Here is a 26,644-nt window from a genome sequence, read left to right on the forward strand (position 1 = left end):
TGGTCACATACATGCAAATTCTAAATATCTAGTAACAATGCTGTGCACACATCCTAAATCAGGATGCAGAATGGAACAGTGAGCAGAGTAATAAGTCACCCAAACACAGGGTCTTGCAATTCAAGGCACACAACCAAATACCTGCAGGATGAGGATAAAGTAATCCACTGGCTGGTTTCGCTCATAAAGGTAATGCTCAGGGGCTCTGCGATTGGCGTCATCAAACTTGATCTCGTGGTTGACACTAGGGTGCTTCAGCAAGTGAAGAAGAACCTTCTCCGAGATGCGAGACGGGCTGAACAGGTCGACCTCTACAAGAGAGCATGAGACATTATGAGCCTGCTGCAGAAACCAAGGACTACAATACCATTTTACAGGAGCCAAGGAGTGATCACATACAGGATACAGTACATTAAGGACATTGCAAGTCATATAGCAGTTCTATAGTGTCATGGAACACCAAGGTGACTTGCAATATCATTCTTACATGCACTTTGGGGGTATTTTATTTATTACACATGGGTGTCGGCCAGCCATCTAAATACCTGGTTTTATCTTTACTACCTTTTGATTTTCTACTGTATACCCATTCCCCCTCCTCTTTATTCTGCCTCCTTTTATAACTTTGCCAAACTCATCTCCAACCACAAACCTTTCCACTTTTTCCCACCTGCCGCTTTCTTTCTCTATTTAATTTTTGCCATTTACTTCCCTTTTCTATTGCTCCTCTTGCTCTGGGATGTTTTTCTGAATTGTATCTCCCGTTTTGTTGGTCATGTCCATTAGCCTTTCTTCAGTTCATTCATTTTTATTTATGTCCTTACCTACACTTTTAGGACTGTCATAGCATCATTAAACAACATTTAGGTTCTGGCATTACTCTTTCATCATCTATGATTATCCATTTCTGGGTGTTTTTTTGCTTCTGTTTTTTTATACAAGTACCTTACCCCTCGCGTGCCCTGAACAGCAGAGCCCCCAGAAAATACACCACACTCCTACTGAAAATCATCTACCTTAAAGTCACATCTAATAAGTGCTTGGGTAATGCACATCATTAAAAAGATACCAATCATATTATAAAACAGTAACGCCTATACAAGGACATTGCTAATCCAAATGCCTGAATGTAGGCCCTCGACCAGAGCTGAACACCCAACATAAAAGGTGGGTGGAGAGAACCAGGAAACCATAAAACCCAGAAAAGAGTGGAGTCCCATATTGGCCTGCACAAGAACATAGGGTCCTAAAGACACAAGCCAACTCAATACAACCCAACCCTACCCTACCCTACTATGTAGAAGGCGCTTGGCTAAGCACTTAACAGTCAGGATATGGGATAAAAAGTGGAAACAATTTTACCTTCATGAAAATAAATGTAAAAAATGTGCAAGGCCTATAAAACAATCCACAATCATTTGGACCGGAGAGGGCATAATATTAGAATGAATGCCTATGCACACATGACAATACTTCATACCCTTAGGAGACAGGAAAGTATTTTAAATTCAAACCAAAGTTAACAACTTTAAAGAATTATTGTAACATGTTACAAACAGTACCCTTGTTCATAAAGTTAATGGAAAAACGAATAAGTTACTGTGACAATGTTACAAATGCAGTCCCAAACCACAAGTGTAGCATATAGCTTTAAAAATCAAAGGCAGGTTTTAAAAATAAGGTAGGTACCCCAGAGTCAATTCTGCAGAGTTTCAAAGCAGGTTGAAAGTTCTGCAGTGGTAGCAGCAGACAAGCAGCCAGGCTTAGTCTAAGGAGGGAGAGGGGCTGTAGTAGGTACACAGAACTCAGAGCACACCTTTGTTCAAGGAAACACTTCTACACTGTAAAAGTTAAATATAAGTATTTATTTATATACACTAATGCACACTGTTATACTTCCCAAGTTCAGGCAAGTAAAAAAACATTCACAGTAATAGCACTTGGAATATTCTTAGCACAGGTAAAACTTGGGGATTCATAGGTAAGTATATTCAGAGTACCTTTTAGGATAAACTTAATAAAACCACCTGAAACATATGTCAAATGTCTCAAACGCTTAACTCTGTATAACTTTGTATGCAATCGGTCTATGCATCCAACCCTATTGGGTTGGCGTCTCGCAACATTCAGAGGAGTCACTGGGCCACCAGTGACCAGGCGTTTGGCAGAAAAGGTGGGAAAAGCAAAGTACACCGTCAAGAGTGTTAGGGTTCCTCTGTATTGCCTACAGTTGCAGCTAAGAACGATTGGTTTCACAAGCTCGGGGATGTTGGGATGAACCCTTGAAAGATTGCCCCAAAGATCAATGTCCCAGGGCAGGTGGAATTCCTGCAAGAGCACAAAGGGTTGTTCCTCCAATGGAACTATGGAGACCTGGCGGTATGCCCAATACAAGCTCTCTGCAGCCCCCAGAGTCTCATGGTCAGGCAAGCAGGCTCCAGGTAAGTTTACCAGGAGATGAACAGTAACTTCAAGTGAAGAAGCAGTTGCGGCAGGACGGTTTCAGTGGTGAGGAAACCGACCCGGTCACACATTTCTTGGTCTTGGTGACGGATGAACGCTCTCATGCAGAAGGATCTTCTTGGTTCTGGCTTGTTGGGACCTTTTTCAGGCTGAGGGGCGAAATGGTTGTCGCAAGCAGTCCGCTCTTCTCAGTTTTGAGGTCCTCGCCTCTGATGATGGGACTTTCTGCAGTTGGCTCCAATTGCTGAAGGCTTAGAAGGGTGCCCACAGAGTTTCAGGTGAAAATGCGCTTCCGCAGACTATGCACAGCAATGCAGCACGGGTCCCAGGGTATTGATGAATTGCAGGCCATAGAGGTTGCAGCTCTTCCAGTGGTGGCACAAATTGTAGCTTGTCTCGAAACTGGTTAAGCCAACCAGTCTGAGTGGAAGTCTTCTTGTGGTCTTCCCCATCACTTGGAAGTCAAGGTCGGCAGCCGGCATAGCGGTCACTGGAAGTTGCTGGTGACGTCCATCCTCTTCAGAATACCTCTGTTTCAGTGGTTGACTGAGTTTCAGCTCCAGGACTTTGGAATGTATCCAGGAACACAAGCTGAGTCCATCTATTGTGACCCATGCACCATTCAAACGTGGGGGTGACTGTCCAATGGGAACAGCCAGCCTCCCAGTCTGAACTGGTTTCAGTCAGGCACACTGCAAGACATAGGACGGGAGTTTCGGTCACCTCCAACTTCCTGTCCTGCCAGTCACTCCGAGAAGCTTTTCAGACATCCCTGGGAAGCCTGCCGAAGACCAAGGGACCATAGAATCCTGCCCCCACCCAGATAGATGGAAGGCAAACCCAGAAAGGCCAAATTATGTTCAGGGTTTAGGAAAGTAGAACCACCATTTCAGGTAAATGGTGTCCCCTGTGTACCGTGTCCACTGCTACAGCTGCAAAAGGGCAGCCTGCGACAAAAGTCCACAAAATGTTGTGCAAAAAGGTACACTGCCAAAAGCCTGAACAGAGGGCTTAAAAGAGTAACCAAAAGGTTACTGGTAAGGTGAGAAAAGGGATACAATGTCTCCCCTCAGCAATCCACATAAAGTGAGGTCTGCTAATCTCTCAAAATAAATAAATAAAAAAAATAAAAAAAACATCCCCATCCCCCTGCCCCGGTAACTACAAGAGTTAGTCAGGAAAATAAAGAAAGTGGAAGCTCTAGGAGCTCCCGGCAACACTACACAGAAAGTGGTGTGTGCTGCTTTAGGAAATTGCAGATGCCAAAAAGTTGAAGGAAAGCATGACCACAAACAGAAATATAAAGTGCTCAAAAAGGTTCCATATACCAGAGTAAAAAGGGGAAGAGGAGAAAAAAGGTTCACAGAGTGGAGTTACACACAAGAAAACTACCCTAACAACTCTCCTCCAAGGAATCACTACAACGGACTAGCGGGGCACCTAATTGAATAATCATACCCTCCAAGACCCCAACGTGCTCACATAGGTAGTTTCAGCAAAAGCTTCCAGCAACCAGAAGCCACCAGTTTTTTTTCCCACAGATGCAATTTCAGTATTTGGATGCAAGGAATTTGAACCCTGGGCCAACGACTATTCCAGCGACTCAAAGGAACAAATGCTCTTCCCAGTGGATGTGCCCTGAAGCCTGCAAAGAAAATCGATTAGAGGGACTCCAGGAAGACGTAGGTATCCACATAAACTGCTCCCAGCAACTCAACGAAGAAAAGGGTAGCAGCAAATGGCCCCAAAATGGGGAGAATGGCTTTAGGCACCTTCTGACAGCCCAAGCCAATCTGGTGGAATGATGAAGTCTCAGCACCCAAATGAACTCCAGCAGTGACCTACAACAAGGCAGATGATCCTGGTGGTAAAAGGCCCAGAAAACAGTCCAAGAGTGGAGGGCCAGCAGATATTTGGCATCACCAGGAGTCTTCAATGCAAAAGTGGCAACATAACAAAACTGGGATATGCCCAAATCACAACACTTAACAAGTATTGTCAAGTGAGGGCTTTTACATTTTGTTTTTACAAAAAACAGAAAAAGCGACAGGAATAAGCAGGAAAAACTCGTCAGATCAGCAGACCTGTCACCTCCAAGTTACACTTAGGTTCTTGTTACTGTAACAGGGGAAAGACAAAGCCTAAATATCTTTACACAAAGCGGTTGGCCCAAGGCCAGACAATCAATAGAATGAGCTGGGTCAAATGGTCAGATGGCCAACCACACATGGTGGAACTGCCACTCTACCGTAGACATTCCCACAGGAAATGAGAGGCATAGTCCAGGGACTTGCACCATTGGTGAAGCCAAAATTAAAGCGCAGCCACATCAACCTATTCCCTAAAGCCAAATTACAGTGATACAATCACTCTAGTTATGTAGGTATCTAATGGCAGCAGGACCTCAGGAGAAGTCGCTCCGGCCACCATAAAAGAGGGGTATGGGGGGTGAAGCAAAAGTCGAGGGCCCCAGAAATTGGCTCTCGATCCTAAATCTGGACTTGTGGCTTAACCGGAATCAAAATAACTGGTTGTTCACCCTAGGCCCCATTTGACTCCAGCAGAACATTAGCAATTTGTAGGTCTCTAAAACTGGACATTGTCCAATCTCCTAAAAGGTTTTGCACGCTCAAAGTATTCAAAACATATGCTGGTTTTTAACACTTGCAACAAGGCGTGCTAAGGCCACGCTAGCTAGATGGGTAGTTTCTTGCATAGCAAAAGCATTCGACTTGTGGGTGCTTGGGGCTCAGAGACTTCGGGCTCATTCTACCAGAGCGAAGGCTGCATCAAAGTTTGTCCCATTACTGAAATCTGTAGGGCCATCAGCTATTCCCATTGCTTTTTGCAAGCACTAATCTTTAGATGTATATACCAGAAGAAGTGCTTCTTTTGGTCAAGATGTGCTTTGCAACCGGTTTGTTTGAAGTTCTCTGGTATATGCAGTCTACGCAACCTTTTCTCATCCTGCCCTCGCTCGTTCCCAACAGGTTGGGACTAAACCTAAAAGCCCTTGAAAGGCAGCGCAATGAAAAACTACCTTCATGGGGATTCAGGGTCATTTAGCCCTTGATCCCCCTCCTTCATCCAACCATCCCCAGAAAAGCCTATACTTTGCTCCAACCACCATAGGTGAGGAAGAAAACAATGGAACTCGATGTAGCGGTTGGTGATGAAAGTGGGTGAGGGGCAGTGGGAACCTACGTGCAGAGGGACACGTGTGCAAAAGCTTCCAAAACATTCTGTAGTTTGCTTGTTGACAGCTATCTTTTACAGATAGGTTTTCTGACCCGCCTGCGGATGCAGTTTAACCCAACCAGTTGTGAATTATATGCACAAGGCCATCCACCTCAAAACCCCAATATGCTACACTTTTGCCTAATGGCAACTTGTCTGAACACAATTTCGCTGAATGTTTATCTCTTTTTACCACAGTTAAGTATTGGTGCGGTATATAGAGCGGAATGGAAAAGCGGATTGTGGGGAGGCTCTCACCCAGCTTTCTGTGGTTAAAAACAAACAAGAAAAAAACACCAAAGGCCTCCAAAATTAAAGATACATTTTAAAAACAGTTACCTTTGCAATAAACGCCACAAGAAAATAAATTTCTGTAGGTACCAAAATTAAACATGTAAAAAAGTAGTTTTATTTTTTTAATGTCTTTTATTTTAAAATTGGAGGTGCAATTCGAGTTATTGGTCCAGAGCAACGTTCCCTCTAAACTGTGTGCATGTGCACTTGCCCAGCGTCCTTTGGGTGCCGCTCAGAAGATTTATTAGCAGCGCACACATGCAATTCTCACCCTCTCAAGATTTAATAAGGCACAAGCCACAGAAATTACCTGACATTTGCTTTCTCTTAAGATAACTAACTAGTCATGATATTATAGTTCATTTACATTACACCGTTCTGCAAGCATGAACTTAAAAACCCACAATCGGTACAAACTAAAACTAATATGAAAAAATGGCTCCATGAACAGAAAAAGCTAAGATATGTCTGCACACATTAACCAAATACTGTTCCCTCCCCACCCATGGCTCCAATGCCTCACTATACCATGGGTTTACTCTAACCTCTGCCCCAGAACATACTTAAATATTACCAGACAACCTTGAGTCTTCCTCTCTTGGCTCTGCAAAAGGTTACCAGACCTGCACCTACATCCACTTGCTTTAGGTTTGTTGTAATTTGAATAACCTTTAAGCACCACAACTTCTGTTACACATGGTGCCTCATCAAAAATGCCCTTTTGCAAGGCCTTCCAGCAACTACCCTGGCACCCCTGAGATGGCTCCCGCTGCTCGCCCATTTCATCTTCAAATCCTGTTGCATCATCCATCATCCACAAGGCGGTCACCCAGAAGTCCCCAAGCTACCATCCTGAGAAACTCAGCATCTCTGGAGGACTGCAATCCAACAGAATTAAGGAAATGTTCAGACTTGAACTCAGACGGTGCAGGAAGGAAAGAACGAGAAGACCGGTCTATGCTCCAAGACTCTGAAACTTCCTCCTGTCAACTTCGGACTCACCCTATCGTGGCTACAGCTCAGGAAAGAGCTGAAGAACCTACTCTTCAAGTAATGGCTCCTCTACAAAACATAGGTCCACATATCCTTGTAGGGTATGACACTGACACAATAAGTACAATTTGTAACCTATTAAGGTTTCTGGTGGTCGGGAAAAAAAAACTTCTACTTTGCCCTATAACTAAGATGGGAGTAGTCTCAACCATCAAACAAAACAGTCCTAGTGGAGCCTCTCAAATCAAAATGGCCTATGCCAACAAAAATCTAATGCCTGCCCTATTTTGTACAAAAAGTGTATAAAGGAAAAATGTATGTAAAGGAAAAAAATAAAATCACTGTACAAAAGAATAAATGTGGCTGAATCAGCTTTCCTCCCCATGTTAGACCTCACAGAATAAGGTGGTCTCCGTAGGCAGGATGGCACACTCTGGCTCAGGTTTTCAACACAAAAAAAAAGTTCCAAAACTTGGATCGAGGCTTGCTGGACCTGGGTCTACCTCAGTCGTGCTCAAACCACTTTCGGATGTCAAAGACTTTTGAATGTGCATGGCTTTCTTTACAGACCTCCGCAGGACCACTGACTAAAAGTTAAAGGTTCAACTTTCACGCTCTCCTTCTCTTGGAGTTAATTTAGCTTACTTCACTTTTGCAGTTCCCTTGCTTTATCATTACAAACAATGCACCTTTCACAGAGACATTCTAGTAGGCTACTTCCTTTTGCTGGACTACTCAGTTATTCAGTATCAGTGACTTCACAGCTGTCCTTACTTTAAAGTTCATTCACACGCGTGCAGCCTTCACTCGTGAAAAAATGTTGCCACTTCAAACTTTCTTTTAGACGCACACCGGTCTCTCGGGCCGCTTGCCAACTCATCGGCTCTGTGCCTTTCTTGTTTTTTTTCTGATTTCTAATTCGTGATTCAAGGTGAGTACCACAGGCCTGGCCTGGCCTCCACAACTCTGTTCTCCCAGGAGGGTTGCTGGCGTCCTTGAAACATAATTCAGCCTTCTGATGTGGGATTTGGCCTTATCCACGAATCTTTCGTGGCCTGTCAGAGGCAATGACCTCCAGTGGGGAACTCTTGGGGCAGCTCCTGTAGGTTTGCCTTCGCCCCGGAAGAGCTGCACATAACTCTTGTTCTGCCTTGCTCAGAGCGTCTCTCTAGGTTCTGCCTTTTATCTGTGTGAGGAGAGCCAAATTGTGTCAGGTGTATGCCCTTAAAGTCAAGTGCCTGCCCTGATTAACGGAACATGTCCAGTACAATGTATGAGAGTTAGTCTGGTTACTCTCAGTCACCCTCTTCCTCAGCATAGTGTGTGTAAAAAGGGGTGGGGGAGCAATTGGGACCTTTGACACATCTCGCCATCGGCTCTGGCGATGTCCTGGACACCTGGATGACGAGTCTCAGAGGACATGCGGGTGAGACACTTTTTCGTTCCTCACATACCCTCCCCCCCACCCCCATCAGAGGTGGATAGGTTTGTTCTCTGAAGTCCTCTAGTCTGAGGGCTCTGGAGGGGACAAGTGGAATTTTTATCCAGGGACTGTTGCATATCAGTAGAGTTTCTTTTACGGCTGTGTTGGTAGGGTCTTTAGGTTGACCTTAGTTCCTTGCGAGTAGCCCATGAACTGGGATCGAGGGGTTTTGGTACAAATAATGTCTCTGGGCGGGTCCGTTTCCGTCCATTCCCATACTGGGGACGTTTGGAAATAGAAATCAGGTTGCAACCGATATTGTGGTGTAAATTCTCTGGGTGAAAAGTAGGTTCTTGAAGGGTGGAACATTCTGGAAGGTCTCTCCCTATAATAACCTCTTCCAGATGTCCCGGCATAAAGGATGATGATACTAGCAGGGATTTCCCTCGGATATTAATGTATACCCGTACCCGGGGGTAGACCTTGTTATCTCTGTGTACACAGGTGACTAACCATGATTGCATGTTCTAGATCTGCCCGAGTGACAAAACAGACTCTTATTGCTGTCGATTTACTGCCATAATCAATCAATGCTTTTGCTACTCGTGATTTACCAGAGCTCTCATATGTAAACTCAACTGAGGATCGGCATATACATATGCTAAAGGTTTCTAGATCTTCCTCTGGTTCTTCCCATTGCTCTCCTCTTAGACATCCTATTTCCATAGGCTCCTCCTTTTCATTTTTGGGGCAATGCCAGGCTAAATGACCCGTCTCCGTACATGGGAAGCAGATGGGTGGTGGTGGTGGTGGTTTAATCCCTTTGGGTTGTTCTCTCCTCATCTCTTTTTTACCCTTATTGTCAGTTTTTTATTTATTTCTACCCTTTCTTTTGGGAGCCACACCCTGGTATTCGAGAGTCCTCCATGCTCTAATGTCAGGGTTTGAGAGCAGTAAATTGTTTTTTTATCTCCAACTTCATTTTTATGTAAGTAATGGAAGTGTTTTACTGCGTCAAAATTATTTTGGGCAGTCTCCATACCCATGCTAAGGGTGGGACGATTTAATTGTAATACGACTTTCTGTAGAAAATGAGGTAACAAATTGGTAAACTGTTCCAGAATTATCATTTCTACTAATTCCTACAGAGTTTTATTGCAGACCCACAGGGAGACAATGTTTTTAATTTGTTCCCCTACTTCCAGGGGTGCCTCACTGGGGTTTAATCTGATGGATCTTAGTTTTTGTCGATAAAAAATACTGGTTTGCCCTACTCTTTTAAGGAGTCCTTCCTTGATGGATATGAAGGTAACTCCCAAGGCTAGATTAAGTAACTGATAAGCGGTGTGTAGCTCACCTTTCAATAGAGGTCCCAAGTAACATTTCTTAAAGTTTTCTCCCCATCCCAGCTGTTCAGTTAATCGGCCAAATAAAAAATTGCCTAGGTCTTCTCCTTCCTGGTAGAGTTGCAATATCCCTAGGTTCTGCCTTTTATCCGTGTGAGGAGCGCTAATTGGTATCCAGTGTATATGCCCTTAAAGTCAAGTGCCTGACTTTGCGTGACCCGATTAACGGGACATGTCCAGTACGATGTATGAAAGTTAGTCTGGTTACTTTCACTGACCCTCTTCCTCGGCCTAATGTTTGTGTAAAAAGGTGGCTGGGGGTGGAGTTGGGACCTTGGAGAATCCTGAAAAATAGGATAGAGTTAGATTAACAGAAAACGGGGGGAATACCACGTCTCATCATCGGCTGTCTCATCCCCACTCCTTGAAGACCCCTCACCCAGGTGATCCTGCCACACTTGTCAACCCCCAGGAACTGGATCCAAAAGCGATGGCCATGTACTGGCCACCTGGATGGCAAGTCCCCAAGGACACCCTGGTTTCTCACACCATCCACTCCCTACTGTACCGGAGACTGTTCTGCTCCCCACTGTCTCCTCTCCTGGGTCCTTGTAGATCCCTTGCTGCAAATTGGCAGTCCTTGCCCTCTCCCATTAGCTCCCACTCCCTTTTTCACTTCTTCCCTCACTGTGCTCTTCACCCAATGATTGTCATGCTCAGCGTCTGCTACTTTAGCATTGCTAACAATACCCTATACGTGGAGATAAACATTGCAATATCATTTACTTGGTCTGCAAGTATAATGGGTATGGGCTATGGCTGGTATTACTCATCTATATTAGGGCAACAGATATTCAGACAGTAGAATGCTTTGCACACAATCTGCAATCTTTCCAAGTGTTCTGAGTTGCATTGGGCATAGACTTTAACAAATTATATTTTAACTTGCTGCTATATAAACGTGGGCTAAGTTGTAAACATTCTTGCATGCACTGCAACATAATTGTGCACATGCAGATTCATTACATTTTCTTAAAAAGCACATAAATTTGTTTTGCTTGCAAAGTAACATGGGTATGAAAATATCCCAGTGAGTACCATCCCTGACAAGTATTGGAAGCTAGCACACTAGGCGGGCAGGGGTACGGGTGAAGGGCACAGGAAAACACTCCTTGTGGATAATAAACAAATTAGGAACTTTAAAAAAAAAAAAAAGAAAAACAAGTCAGTTGTTTTGACAGTACATTACGGTGAAGGACATGTATTTGTTTCCTAACAGATAGGAAACCCTAGGAATAGTCTAGAGAACTATAACTGCAGCTTCTCCTTTCTATGCTCAGCTGCTCAGAGCATTTCAATATAAACAGGTGTTCATTTATTGACTCTAGCATCCCCCTGCATCTTGTTGAACTGATAATGAATTGCAGAGGAATCCCTAGTTACAGAAGAATGCACTGAAGCTGTTGTACCTCTAAGCATTGAAGCCATTGACCTGGAGATATTCCTCCACCCGGCTTCATAACAAACCTCAGTAAGGCTCTTTTTGAATTTCGTCCAGGCTGAGGTGAGGAAGGGTGGGCAAAACCATAGGCTGTATTGCGTGCCCTGTCATTTTACTTCCTATGTCAGGGTTACAAGCAAGGCTACACGAATTCGCTTCCTATTTAGAGTGAAATGATTTTTCAGGGATTACAAAAATAATTAACTTTGCCAACAGGGATACTTTATGCTTATTAAAAGATGTTCTTTCCCCTTAAAATTAATCTTGAGATTGGGCAGAAATATTATTATAGTGCCTTCCTATGCCACTGCTGTGCTGGGCACAGATTCGAAAACATCAGTGGAGCTTTGTGGGCAGGAGCCAGGGGTTGGCTCCTATGTGTTGATGGTTTCCAGTTTTTGATGGGGGGCCATTTTTAGGGATATGTCTCTTAGCTGTAAGGCTGGTTTTGAGTAGGTATTGTCACACCTCACAGGCCAATGCAATGGGGATAGTAAGCAGAAGCTAGGCAATTGTGATCATATTCTGTGGTGCCGTTATTCAGATGCAATTATCCTTATACAAATTATGAGAGGCATGTTCTCCTGGGTTCCATGTCATTTTATCATCGGGCATTTCAAAGCCTGCAATTTAAACATGTTTGACAGTTAGCAATTTCTTTTTTTTGGGGTGGGGGGGGGTTTGGTTCCCCCCCAATCCCTCCTGCACCTATTTCTAACTAGACCCAACCCCCCCAACCAAGTATCTCCCCTTTTCCACCCCTCGCCCCCCCAAAAGAAATGTGATTAACTGTCAAACACGTTTAAACTGCAAACTTTGTTTGAAAAGCCCGATGATGAAAGAACATCGTACCGTTCTCCTCTCCCCCCCCCCCCCCCCCCGAGTTAAAGTGACACATGAATTCCAATTGGCATGTTTTCTGACACATTCCTTTTAATTGCCATTATTCCATCTGCAAATATTGGATTCCGTCTGATTTTTTCACAGCCACATCAGTTATGAAAAGCAATAATTGTTTTTGTAATAAACAGCGTTTTTCTAGTGGCATAAAGCACACATTTTGCTCTGCACAGGAGTACTTTTGCTAGCTACTGTAGCAGATCTGGAGTTCTTGAACTGGTTGAGTACTCTTTATAATCACATATAAAATATTTGTTTTTTTAGGGTGTGTGTTTGGAAAAATTGTTGTATGATGCACGTTTTACACAGATTTGTAAAGAATTGCAGTGGTTGGAAAGGGGAAATTCCTTTCCAAGCTCTCTTCGGAGATGGTAGCTCACTAACTTTGCATGCTCACAAATTGTCTTCCCTCGTTAGTCAGTTGCGCACGTGGAAAATAAAGTGTGCACGAAAGGCAACCAGTTCCGCACTCAGAGAAAAATAAATTAGAGGCAACATAGGTCCAGAGCTCACTCAACCCTTTGTGGGAAACGGGGAAAATCTACAGGGGCAGGTATGTACCCATAGTTACTTAATGAGAGTTCCAGGATCCATAAAAACGTCCATAGAAAAATCAACGAGATAAGTCAATGGGCCATCCATTTTATTGGAGGAGAGAGTCTGCTATACCCAACATATGCTAATTCAACATCCAACAATTGCAGGGTGGACCAGAGGAAGACCCCAATGACAAGATCCAAGGGACAAACAAGCAGCCCCAGGGGAAGATGCAAGAGAGCAGGAGAGACCCCCCCCCCAACATAAGTGAATGGGAAATGAGGTTCAGCAATGCCTCCAGAGAATCTCTACCCCAGACCAGAGGCAGCCTGAGAGGGGGGTGCGGGGGTAGGGGGTATCGTTAGCAAATCAACCACTCCAGGACCCATAGATAAGTACTCCAGTCTGCTATTTTGGCAAAAATTTCTCCAGCCTAGCTTAACAACCCGTATAGGTACACACAGCTTTCCTAGGTGTGTTTTACAGGACCCGTTGCCCAGGGCGTTGCAACCTTAGTCAATGAGGACGCCCATAATACAGTTATGGAACAAACTGCCTTCGCGTGAGGTCGACCTTCCAGCCTGAAGCGAAGAACTTGTTGAAAAAGAAAGGAGAACCTGTGAAGGTGGCTCAGAAGCTTGGGGGACTAACAAGTGTGCCCACTCAGCAGAAAACGGTCCAAGGATAAGGTTACAGCTAGAGGCACCGGACATCCCAAGCAGCAGGGTGTAGATGTGCCAGCACCTTTCTAGACAACAGCAACCCATAGCCAAGCAGAAGGCGGTACATGGCAGGATTGATTAGACAAAAAGGAAGGTAGACAAAGTGTCACCACTCTCCAAGACAGAAAAACATACACATCACTGGACTAATAACAAACATTATTTAAAAAAGTTAAAATGTTATTCCTTTCCACATCTTAAAGGATTATTGCTTTAAAACTTTAAATGCATTTTATAAACCCACAAATCCATGCAACCATGAAAACAATTGTTACAAAGTACAGCCAAAAATCTGAGTCGAATTCTACATTGGATTCTCTTCACTAAAGTGTATTGTTCGTGCTATTTTTCTTTTACATAACACACCCAACTTGTACAGGTTTCTAACCTAAACAAGCAAATCAATGCTGGACATTCACCAGGGGCATACCTTTTCACTTGTGTGTGCTGTATACAAGACCTAGCAATGTGTTTCAATCTCTTAGCCTCCTGTTAGGCAGGGTTGCATGCAGTACCCTTTGGGAGACTACAGCAACCTTGTCCTCCTGGCAATAGGGAACCCAACCTTTGGTAGAAGTCTGTACTACACAGGTAGTGTGGCTGAGCAGCCAGGCTTATCTCAAGTGACAATTATTCAAATCACTTCTACTCAAGGTTTCTTGATTAAACTATTATTAATTTAACAGTCAGTTGTATAGGCCTTCAGGAGGGAGCAAAACATGTAACACTTCTAGTACACTTCAAAACACATGGTTTCTCTAAATCAGATGATACCCTTTCGGGATGGCACACAGACACTTCATACACCTTCAGGTGACTTAAATAGCTAGGACACTGGACATTGATTTATCACTGGTACATTGATAGCAATACTGAGTTTGGGTGTAAAGAATTGGATATGGGGAAAAAAAACAAAGGTTTACAAATAATTCATAAACTGGTTAGTACTTTTTAAACCCCCCAATGCAAAGTAAATTAACCATTTCCTTGCGGAAAAGCAAGAGCACAAAGTCAGAGGTAAGAAGAGTCCCTCAGGGAGCCAGGACAGTCAATGTTAGTTGAGCAAAGTCTAGGGGAGCTGAAGGTCTTCTTGCAGGTAAGTAAAAGTCTTGCACAACGTTTTTAGAATTGTTTGTAGAAATAAGATTCACTTGAAGGGCCACAAGCTGGGAGGCTTGTGAGGGGCAATGTGAGGGGCAATGCTGCAAGCAACTCTGCAATGGCAGCCAAGACAAGTCTCAACTGGGAACATGTAAGGTTACACAACAAGAGGTAAGTCCTCTTGGGTTTATAGTACCTTTGGTTAGAAGAAATGGTTCCAGCTGGCTTCTGTTACTGTGTAGATCTGCAGATCCAGTTGTCCCTCGGCCTCAGTCGTGGGGACAAGAGGGAGGACGTTTGGGGACTCCTGCACTACAATGGGAAGGTTGGCGGCAGCAAAGGTCAAACTTCAATTCAGTAGCACTTCACGGTTTCAGCTCCTCGCGTCTATAGCAAATAGCACCACTGTGGTCTCTCGGATACCACTCTGGACTTTCCTCGCGTCTGGGGTCCAGCACTCCGTTGAGATGGCTCAGGCTTGGTCAGTCCTGCTTCAGGGAAGTCCTCAGGATCTTCCTGGAGTTCGGGTCGGACTTCAAAGCGGTGCACTCGATCTGGTGCTCCTCTCCCTGGCACTTTAGTTCCTGCAGCAGCAATGAAGTACAGCCAGCTCCGAGAGGATGTCCAGACAAGTTCACTTTGGGGTTGATTGGTTCCATCAACCCAAGGGGAGAAGTCGTCCTTGCAGGACTTCTCTAACTGAGGTGAATTTGGAGCTTCAGCACAGCAGCAGGGCTTCACCGAGCAAACCAACGGTCCAGGAGTTGCAGCAGGCATCTCTTCCAAGTTCTTCTTCGGATTACTTCATCCAGGGTCGACTGCCTTCCATGCCAAAAAGCCTCGCCTCTTATGCAGGTCTCTCCCATTCATTCCAGCCTAGCTATCAATCACACAGCAGGCTGGCGGTCCTCCAAGGACAGCCCTTCAGCCAATCAACTTTGGGTACATTCGTGTAACCAAGGAGACAAAGCACAGAGTTTCTGGCACCTCCCTCACTTCCGACTCCAGCATGTCTGGCAGGGGCAGGAGGTGGTCTTCACTCATGAATCCTGCCAAAGACAAAACGAACCAAGGGACCAAACCTGGTTTGGCACGCAGAGTAAATCTCAAGTAGGACCTTCCCCATCAAGAAATGGTGAAAAAACAAGACCGGGGCCATTTGGACAAAATGGGCACCCATGGGTGTCTTACTGGAGCTGCAAATGCAGCCCGCATCATTCATACGTTTCAATGTGCCTCCAAGGCTGCGACTCTGCCCACCCCCTCACCAGTCAGCCTACATAACAGCAGAGAGCTGCGTGTGCACCCCAGAAGTGCCTGCAAGTGCTCTTGGGCTGTGGATGTCTTAGTAGTGCTGCCGTTGCCTCAAGGGACCTGCTTCCTCAAGAGCATGTGTTGCTATCGAGCCGTAACTCGGAGGAGCCCGTCATTCATACGTTTTAAGAAACTATCCCTAAAGACTTGTGCTTTCGGCTACATGCTGGGACTTCTCCTGGGACCAACACTGCACTAGACACCCTCTATTTGCTTTCTTCCTTTTTTCTGCATAGCATGCCTGACGCTGCGACTCTGCCCACCCCTTCACCAGCTCACCAGTCAGCCCACATAACGGCACGGGCGCGTGCAGCCCGGAAGTGCCTGCAAGTGCTGTTGGGCTGTGAAGGGTGTTTTCATGCTTTAGCATTCTTTCTGGGTAGTGATACGTGCATTCAGTATTACTTAAACATCAACAACTAAAAGGTAAAGTCGTAAAGAGTACTGTGCATTTACTTGCTATTTTGCCTCTTTTCAGATGTCATACTTAACTGTGCATACCTAATGCTGTAAGCGATTGACACAAAATTGTGTAAGACTAGTTTGTATGTATGCTGAGTTGACAAAAGCTATCAGCTGAATTCTAGAATCTACGAGACATCAGATTGGTGTCTATCGCTGTATGTGCTAAGATTGCATCTGAGTTACCTGTCGTTTATGCCTGCTGCTTCCTACCACTTTCCTGTTAAGCACGAAAAATGGCAAGTAGTTTGAGAAGTGGGTAAATCTGCAAGGCGCTTGTTAAAGTGAACAATCTGGTGTACGCTGCTGTTTTGCAAAGTACTGATATGCCGTTAGTAGAAGGGGTTATCGAGATGCCCCAGTGTCAAATCACTTTGACAAACACAGTAGAGAACAATGTCAGCTCTGAAAATATGGGGCAAAATAAAAAGGATGAGAATAGTGTGCAAGACACAGTGGCTGTGCAGGCTCAGATACACGCATCCTACATTAGTACCCAAGGTGCATGCTAATTTCCCCTTAAAGAAATGTATGATGGCGAACGCTCAGTGCAGCATTGCTTTCTTAGCATGCGCGAGTGTACATCTGCGATCTGTCCTCTACAGCCATCCGATAATCAAAAACAAGGCATTGCCGACGATTCCATGTTAGCTCCAATTATGGTCGAATGAGGGAAAAGAATTTGGCTTGCGCTAGGGCCTTCCACCCCGGCCACCGGAAGACAAGGAGGTATTGAAAATGTTCATCAATTTGGGGCTAGACCAACAGTAAAATGATAATTTTCATACGGCCAATCAGACTCCTTACACCTATTTCCTGAGACTTTGAGCAAACCCACTATAAATAGTGACCCTCCGATATCTGCAGCAAATCGGGATCAGGAGCAAGGAAAAAGGGTGTGCTATAGCCCTGTGGACCCTTAACAGCCTCTACTTACAGCTCATGAAGCTTTCCAAATTGCAATTATGGGACCTTCAACAGCGCTAAATGATTTTGAAATGGCTGAACAGTCGTTTGCATTATTAACAAGGATATTGAATTTGCTACATAAAGGGCACAAACTAACTCACTTAGAGATTAAGGAATAAAACATTTCAACTGAAACTCTTGTAAAAGTAAAATTGAAGGTTTCCTGTACGGGATGGGGAATGTTGCGCATCAAACGCTACTAAAACAGCAGAAAGTAATGCCTCCCGGGTAAAAAACACAGTACACAGACTCATGGTGTTCCGATAGGGTCCAAACATGCACAGACAAACCTCTCAGAGAAGCCCTTTTCTACATCATCAAGATCTTATGCCCAAGTCTTAAATAATGTTGCAGTGGTAAATAAAAGCACACAGGCTGATGAAGCCAAGACTTCTAGAACTATAGATCAAGCACATGATAAAATAGATAGTTGTAAAATCAAAGTGTCCAGCCTATCAAATAAGTTATCGCAACTGGTAAATCAAGCAACTACACATGTTGAATGGTCCCGAAAATTTAAAGATCGGGATCAGAGAGTCTATCTCTGGACAATATATGTCTCGCAGGCAAAAACGGCAGCACATGAGGGCAATCAAAAGAAATATGCAACTGAAATGTCGGACAAATGAAGATCTTAAAAAAAAACAAAAACACGTGCCCATTAAAGCTTAACGGCCAGAATTCGCACATTAGAAATATATGTGACAATTCTAATGAGGATGGTATACTAGATTTGGAAAAGTTGTACGAAGAAAGCAAAACAGCTTTACAAATAAGAGACTTCATCCAAATCATCTGAATGAGTTAATAAATTAACCATCGAGAACAAAAAACAAAGCAAAAAATGACAACACGATTACCTCTAAAGAAGCATCAGTGAAAATTGAACCTTCCGACAGCCCAGTCAAAAATACTATACAATCTCAACTCTTTCTACCCTTTAAAAGAGTTCTAAACAAATATCGAGCAATGCCCTGCTGAAAGATATTACTGGATTTACACATAAAGGAGACTGTACCTCATCCACGGCAACAGTTAGCCCAGATAGCAAAGCACATGAACAATACCCAAACCATCACCATCCACCTCATTTATAGACCTCCAGGCCCTATTGGTACCTTCGAGGAGGACATCTCCACCATTCTTTCGCATGACCTAAAACAATCTTCACAAGTCATCCTACTAGGGGATCTAAACTTGGGCTTCAATGATCAAAACAACCCACTAGCAAGCAGAGTGGCTAACTTACTCTCTGAACTAGGCTTCTCACAAAAAGTACTCCATCCTACCCACAACAAGGGTAGAATACTTGACTGGGTGGCAGACAATTGCAATGCCTCCGTCCTATCGATCTCCCCACTAATCTGGACAGACCACCACCTTATAACATTTCTTCTAGAAACAGACTGACCTACTCCTACCTTAGCCCAGCTAGCACCAGCCATCCCGACCAGGGATAAGAAAAACATCACCCCAGATAACCTACTCCCACTTATCCTCCCTACTCTCAACTCATTACCAGATAACCTGGACCCTGAAACTCTAGTGAATGAGTATAACAATATTATGTCATCTGCTCTGGACGCAATTGCTCCACTGAAAGTGAGACGAAGCAAACCTAAAGCCCACCTCAACTCGTGGTACACCCCCTACCTAAAAACGCTTCGCACCAAAAAAAAGACACTGAGAGGTCGCATAGAAATTGCAACCATCAGAAGAAAATAAGAGCACCCTGAGAGACATCTCCACCCTTTACAAAAAGGAAATGCTGTCGGCAAAACGGGAAACCTACAACACTAGAATAGGCCAAGCCAACTCTAGCATGAAGGAACTCTTCATTATCCTAAAGGAAATAGAATCTCCCATCCCAGTGCCGGACAACTGTGTCAAAGATGAAACATGGTGCACCAACATTCAGCAAGCCTTAGCTAACAAAGTGACAACTCTCCAATCTAAAATTGCCATGAAAAAATCATCGCTCAGTCTGGATACTAAACCCAAAATAACTACCACCCCTCCCATAAATAACATCGACATTCCTCGTTTCAAGTTCTCTGAAGTATCTATTATTGAGACTGAAAAAAATCATACTGTCACTTAAACCATCTAATTGTCAGGGGGATCAATGTCCAGCACAACTGATAAAGGGCGCAGCTAGAGATCTGGCCTCCTTTATCTCAAAACTCATTAACGCCTCATTCGCAACAGGGTCCATACCCAGTAACCTAAAAGAATCTTGGGTACTCCCATTGCTTAAAAAACAGACGCTAGACCCAGCCATACCTACGAACTACCGCTCAATCACCACTGTGCCATTCCTCTTAAAAATTATAGATAAAGTGGCGTACTCTCAAATCCAGAAACACCTTGAAACCAACAATTTACTAGGAGTACGGCAGTCTGGCTTCCGCCCCCAGCACGGGACCGAAACTGCCCTCTTGGACCTCAAGGCGCAAATTGATGAGCTTAGGGATCAAGGCAAACCAGCCTTACTCCTCCTCCTCCTGGACTTAGCTGCATTCGACCTTGTTGACCATAAGGTCCTTAGAAGAAGCCATAAATTGGATCCAATCCTTCCTCAACAATAGGACTATGAGAGTCTTCTCCACCACTGCGGCAGCAGACTCCATCCCCATCACATGTGGTGTGCCCCAGGGATCTTGTGTTTCTCCCACACTTTACAACATCTTCACTAAGCCCCTTTTCGATGATCTGGACCATCTTGGTATCACCTACACTAATTACGCAGATGATACTCAGAATCTCCTACCTCTTACCGGTGATTACGACAAGGATTTGGCCTTGGTGAACAAAGTGTATCTCATCATCCAGGCATGGATGGCCACTCACAGACTATGCCTGAATGATGACAAAACTGAAATCATCATCCTGGGAACACCCCCCTACCCTATAATAACTGGGCCCCAACTACTCTTCCTTGAATATTGACAACAACCAAATTAAAACTGCCCACGAGGTTAAAACTCTGGGCTTCTACCTGGACTCCACCCTCTCTTTCAATATCAATAAACAAGTCAACACAATGGCCTCTGCAACTGCCTACACCTGTAAATTGATAAAAGCAGGCAAACCCTTCCTATCAAACAGCTGCATCACACTTGCGAGAGCGCTCGTGTTATCAAAGTTGGACTACTGCAATTCACTCTACATTGGGGCTAATAAGGAAGTTGTCAAAAGAATTCAAACTCTGCAGAACAATGCACTTAGAGCAGCGCTCGGTATTCCCAGGAGAGCCCACATCACCGAACTTAGACGAGCCAATAACTGGCTCTCCACTCAGGAGAAAATCCAACTAAAAGTTGACTCGCTTGTCTACAAATGTCTTAATAACGCCACACCACTTTACCTCTCCGCAAGATTCACGAGAACAAAACACACAAGAATCACCAGATCCGCTAACTCCAACAATATAGCCATACCCAGATTTAAACTGACTAGAGTCGGTGGATGTAGCTTTCAGGTGAAAGTAGCTCAACTCTGGAACTCCCTACCATCCACCTTGAAGACCGACCAACCCTACCTCACTTTCCGACATAACCTCATAAGATGGGTCAAAAATGCAGACATACAATAGTTCACCCATTGCCTGGACTTATTTATCCATAGTAGTTTCTGATCAGGACTGTAAATACATGCATCCTCTTTTGCCTATTATATATTTTTGTACATGTCTGTTGTATATTACTATACATTTCCTTGTTTTGCTTCTCTATTTTTGCCATTTGCTCCTGTAACTAAGCTTCAAGTTGTCTTATAAAATGTGCCTGGTTACCCCCGGGTCTGGTGCGCAATACAAGTAATAAAAACAAACAAACAAAATCTGCTAATTAGACACTTGGATGCGGGTGATAATTCAAATAAGGAAAAACCAAAAGTTAAATTATCATAATCCTGAATCACAAAGCCAGCAGGATACATCAGCTGAAGGAAAGATAGGCTCACCTAAATCTTCCACCAATGAGCCCAATTAGGAGATGCTAAATATTATAGGCTTGCTGAGTGATGTGGATGTAAAGACTCTTAAAATCAGAGGATATTGACTGGATTGAAAACACCAATAACAGAATGTTGTGTCAACTACATTCACCTATTATAACGAAGATGTTGTGGGAACATAGCATGGACTTCGAACAATTGGGGCTGGATCTCTACTGATTCCAGACCCATGAAGCAGCAAAGAGCTTTCTTCAATTTCAGGAGCCTGCATACTCTGAAGAACGCGTCTCAACAAAGCCATTGTTCAAAGCACCAGAACTATCTGCACTCTCTCAATTAGCAACCTTGACTTCTGCCATTAAGGATTGGTCTTGGTTGATTCCACTTGCAAACAAATTAAATGAAGTGAAAGCCTCAAACATAGCTTCATAGTAATCAAGTTATTTCTATTATTTCATGGAATCCATGCAGATTCAACAACTTTAATGCATGGATCAATACTCTACCCTCCCTTGATCAAAGTTCTGTTATAGTTCAGGAGACCATGAATACACAAATTTACCACTGATGGATTCACCTCCTATGTGGGGGAACCGAAATGGGGGTAGAGGGAGATTGGGGGCGGGGGCGACCTACTGGTGGACTTGATATCTGTCTTAATAATAACTTGAATATAACTTCCAAGCTAAAAGCTGCCACGGATGATAATTTAGCCATTGAATTTACCTTTGTCCAGGGAACTAACATCCGATATATAGTGAATGTTTTATATTGGAACCCTATGGAAAAATCCCTTGATCACAGGTTTGATCAGCAAAATTCAATCCTTGCGGAGGTTTACTGGGTATATCCTCTTCATCATATAATTATAGGAGGCGACTACCGCAAGCCCCTAAAAAGACATGTGAAGAGACCTCAGCCTATCAGCTGACGGCTCAAAATAATGGGGAAAGAGGGAATGAATTTCTAGCAAATTGGGATATCCATCTCTGGAGTTTTGCCCAGAAGCATTACCTTACACATGGTGTTGAGGAACAAAAAGATCACGGATAGATTGTCAGCTTCTGCTCAGCTTGCATTAATGTCCAGTCTAGTAATCACTATAGACCCACATTTGGGTGATCACATTATAATTGGCACCACTATTGTTGCTAATGGTTCCGCGCTGCAAAACGATCTATCATTACGATGGGTAGAGATTGATCACCCCATAATTTCAATTAGATGGTGTTCATTTATGCCAAAAATCAATCAATATGATCAATAAAAAAATGCAAACCTCAGCTAACCAGCTTACTGATCCTTTGGATACGAATCAAAACGAAGCACAATACAACAAGGTGACGGCAGGAATGCTGGTTAAGTTTGGAGAGGAACATACTCTGACCAGTTTTAACAAAACATGTAATGCTGAGATTTACAACTTAAAACGCTATAAAAAATAAATAAAAAAAATAAACAACAATAAGCTTATTCGTGGACTAAAGAAACTTCACTTGACAATTGATGAATAAAAGTACCTAATAGATTTAAAAAGGTGTTCCTTCCCAGCCAAATGCACTTAAAAGCCATGACATGTCCTTGGCTGTTAGATAATTTTGCGGATGAAATATTCCAAGGTGCCGGATGGTATTCCAGCTTGCGTAATAAAGCATGATCCATAATTTTGGGCAACAATACTCAAAATAAAATTTGATAAAACCTTGAACTCAAATAAAATACCCCTTTCATGGCATGCTGCAATTATTGTACTCATTTGGAAAAAAGGAAATCGAGCAAACTATCGTACAATTGCACTATTCGATGCTTCTGAAAAGATCTTTCTATACTCCTTTTAAAGGAATTAGAATCCCACTTAAAATAAAATTACATCTTATCCAGTTTTCAAGTGGGGTTTTGCCAGCAAATGGGTACTTTTCGGAACACAACTATTTTGGCACAGCTGCTCGAGAAAAGCATAAATAAGACTGGTCCAACCTATATGGCGTCCTTGCACTTTGTTACTCACCGAACGGAGAGTACAGAAAGACAGGATGCCTGGATGGTTTGGATAGTTGCTTGAAGAGCTGGGTTGGAGCTTCCAACCAAGCCTCCTCTCTATGAGGGAAGAAGATCTTTTCTGTGATATGACCCTCTGCTGGAAGTATAGCAGACAGAGGGACCGATCGCATAAAAGAGCGGGGAGAACGCACCGCCACGGACCCAGCTGAAAAGAAAGGACAAGTGGTAAGTATCAAAAAAGAAATGAGTGTTTCCTCCCCTTGACTAATAAATTACAGTAATGATACCTTTATTATTTCCCCTCTATCCTGATGTAACAGGCACTGGATACCACCTAGGAGCACAGAAGGATATAAAACACTATACTTCCTAAGGATGACCTTAATGATAGAGGGAAATGCACAGTTCTTACCACTGTTTGGGAACTTTGGTGACTGATGGGAAACAACAAAAGTATAAAATAATAAACAGGAAGGTTGGTAAGGTAACTTACACCCGGGCAGCACGAGGAGCGCACTAGTGACAGGTTGGTGCACTTCTCAGCATGTGCTAAGAAGGGTATAGTCCAGGATATGGATTGGATTCAACACAGTCAGAAAACAGAGGTGAGGACTCTGTTTCCAAAGTCGCAGCAGAAGAGAAACGTTCCAGAGCAAAGTGAGGTACGCGACGTATGGAATTCACTTACCGCTCTTGTGGAAGAATTTCTGTAAGCGCAGCTTCCAGAGAGAGAGAGCGAGAGAGCCGCAGGGAGCAGAACGCCAAGGCAGTCCATAAGCGTTCGCAAAGCTTTGTTACATGGGAGGGCAATGGTATGCAGGATCGTAAATAAGGGGCAGTCCGTAAGCGTTAGCTGAGGTACGGTACACTGGAAGGCAAAGGTAAGAAAGTCGTAATCCGAGGCAGTCCGTTGGAATTTGCAGGAAGTTCGGGACACAGATTAGCAGTCAGAGGATAAAGAATCAGGCAATCCGGGTGAGCCAAACAGGGTCGGTACACGTGAAGTAAACAGCAGTGCAGTTGACACGGAAGGCAAGAGAAAGCCGATTAGTAACTACAAACAGAAGCAGCGTTCTGCTGGCTGCCTTTGAATAAATAAATGAGGAGGCGGGGCTATGCGAATATGAGGCTCCTGCGTCCATATTCCATGAACTGCATACAGGTACCAGGAACCACGGGAGACGCAGTTCGCAGTGCGAGATGCTTCAGCTTTCTCCTGGGCAGCTGCCAATGAGACAAAAAAGGTGTTGCAACATCCCATAGACCCTGGCGAAGTGCCAAATAACTTCTGGAGGACCCGATAGTGGACCTGCCTTTATAATGTAGCAACAAGGATGCAGAAGGAGCCCTGAGGGAGTGTCGGAGTGGAACATACTTAACCGCAGCTTTCGACTTGTAATGTTCTGTGGAACAAGATGGCTAAAATGGGTTTTAAACCTCTTACGCTTCCTATGCTGGCCACGTTACATGAGGACACAACCGTCAGAGTGCGAATCAACCAACAAGGAGCCATGACCGAAGCAATTCCTACTCGTATCGGGGTTAAACAGGGCTGCAATTTGGCAGCCACTTTGTTTGATTTATATTTGTGCGACATGGTCCCAGAAAGTGAATTCTCCTGCTAAACTAGGCAATTTAAAAATTCACTGTCTAACACTTACTGAGGATATTTTACTTCTTGATCTTAGACCGTTTGGGTCTGCAGACCAAATTGGAGCTTTTCGCTTTATACGCGCTTTAAAGTCTTGTATTTTTGTGTCATGAAAAGAAGATACAAAATAAAAACACCACATATATTTTAACAACGGTTGTTTCGATTTTTTAAATGAATCAATTGTGTCTCCATTCAAGGATGGACGTCAGACATCTGTGCTCGAATGGGTGAAGGTCTGGTCGCTGTGAAGCAGGGTGGTCACTATCAATCTAAGCTAACATAACATTCTCGATAATGCATGCACTAAATAACACTTGTTCAAAGTCTTTCAGTGGGTTATGTCTCTATAAAAGTCACACATATGTCTATACTAACAATTGCCATTGGATTATAGAGGCCTTAGGGTCTTGACCACTGTAATACACTGGTTGAAGTGTGGGTCTGTGCTCACAAGAATATCCGGTATGTGGCATTTGTTATTGAGAAGCAACGATATACTGATATAAAGGCGGTTCGCGCCAGTGGATGCGCGCTGGCATGGGGGGCTTTCAGGGGCGCGAAAGGCCAAGGTGCCAAACTACATGTGCACTTCAAAAGGTGTCCCACGCCAAGGGGCCATCGGTCACATGGCCTCCTCAGACCCCGTGTTTCCAGCCAGGCCTCCGCTTGAAGCAGGCGCCCCCCTGCAATCCACATAAGTGTGTCTCCATTCAGCAGTCTTCCTGTGCCTTACCTGCACGCCCCAGGCCCATCCATCCCACCCCCCTCTATCAAAGGCAGTTCGCGCCGGTGGATGCGCGCTGGCATGGGGGGCTGTCGGTGGCGCGAAAGGCCAAGGTGCCAAACTACATGTACACTTCAAAAGGTGTCCCACGCCAAGGGGCCATCGGTCACATGGCCTCCTCAGACCCTGTCTCTCCAGCCAGGCCTCCCCTTGAAGCAGGCCGCCCCCCCTAAGACCACGACATACATAAGTCATTCATTCACAAACACACCCCTGTTTCTAATACTTTATAAACCACTTGATATGTCTCATCTTTGTGCTTTGCAAGTCAACTCCTGAACGTGTTACCTGGCAATGACTGAGATCTACGCTAATCTGCTAGTCGTCGTGCTATCCGTGAACTTCTGTGACCGCTTAGAGCAAACCCATCAGTGTGCTACCTGTGGTCACCCACCTATTCTCCTGCAACATACTGCTCTGCTTGCTGAATCCAACTGTTTGTTGGTCAAGGTAAGGCCATGTATCCAAGTCATATTTTGCAGATTTTTAAATTTCCATCTATTTGAGAGTTGAGTACACAATAGTGCTAGGTTCATTGGTCTCATTGCTATTGACTTGACTTTCCATTGCTATGCTATCAATAGATCTATTTATTTTCATCTGTGTCTATTGTCATCGAATTGCACCCTTCGGGGGTCCAGTCTATAATGTAAGCATGTTCCTTCTCGTGCAATACAGAACATCCAAGGGATGAGTCACATGTTCAGTTTTTAGTCACATCATTTATACATTTCTGCAACTTATGCAAATACTAAGCCGCACATAATGAACTGGTATAGTTCCTGCAACCAAAACAAACCTTGCATTGATCATTGTACGATTCATTTACTTTTGTATCAAATCTTTATTCTTGAAGATTGTATAATAATGTCGATATTTACTTTTCAGATGTATCAACAATGCCTGCCTGTTCGATTAGCGGTTGCCCTTTGAAGACGCATGCTAAATCTGAAGGCACTACAATGCATGTATTCCCAAAAACTGTT

At 43.9% G+C, this 26,644-nt stretch overlaps 1 protein-coding gene across 2 annotated transcripts in view; it reads right to left on the reverse strand.

Annotated features, from left to right (window-relative positions):
• CNNM3 (cyclin and CBS domain divalent metal cation transport mediator 3) overlaps nt 1-26,644 on the reverse strand; it is a 288,143-nt gene that overhangs the window by 135,687 nt on the left and 125,812 nt on the right. For both annotated transcript variants that reach the window (XM_069619067.1, XM_069619068.1), the window contains exon 4: nt 142-311. In XM_069619067.1, the coding sequence (XP_069475168.1) occupies nt 142-311 (170 nt within the window). The remainder of the gene's footprint in view (nt 1-141; nt 312-26,644) is intronic.

The sequence above is a fragment of the Ambystoma mexicanum genome, chromosome 10 (assembly GCF_040938575.1).
Source record: "Ambystoma mexicanum isolate Mex_15411 chromosome 10, UKY_AmexF1_1, whole genome shotgun sequence".
In the NCBI taxonomy this organism is placed as follows: Eukaryota; Metazoa; Chordata; class Amphibia; order Caudata; family Ambystomatidae; genus Ambystoma; species Ambystoma mexicanum.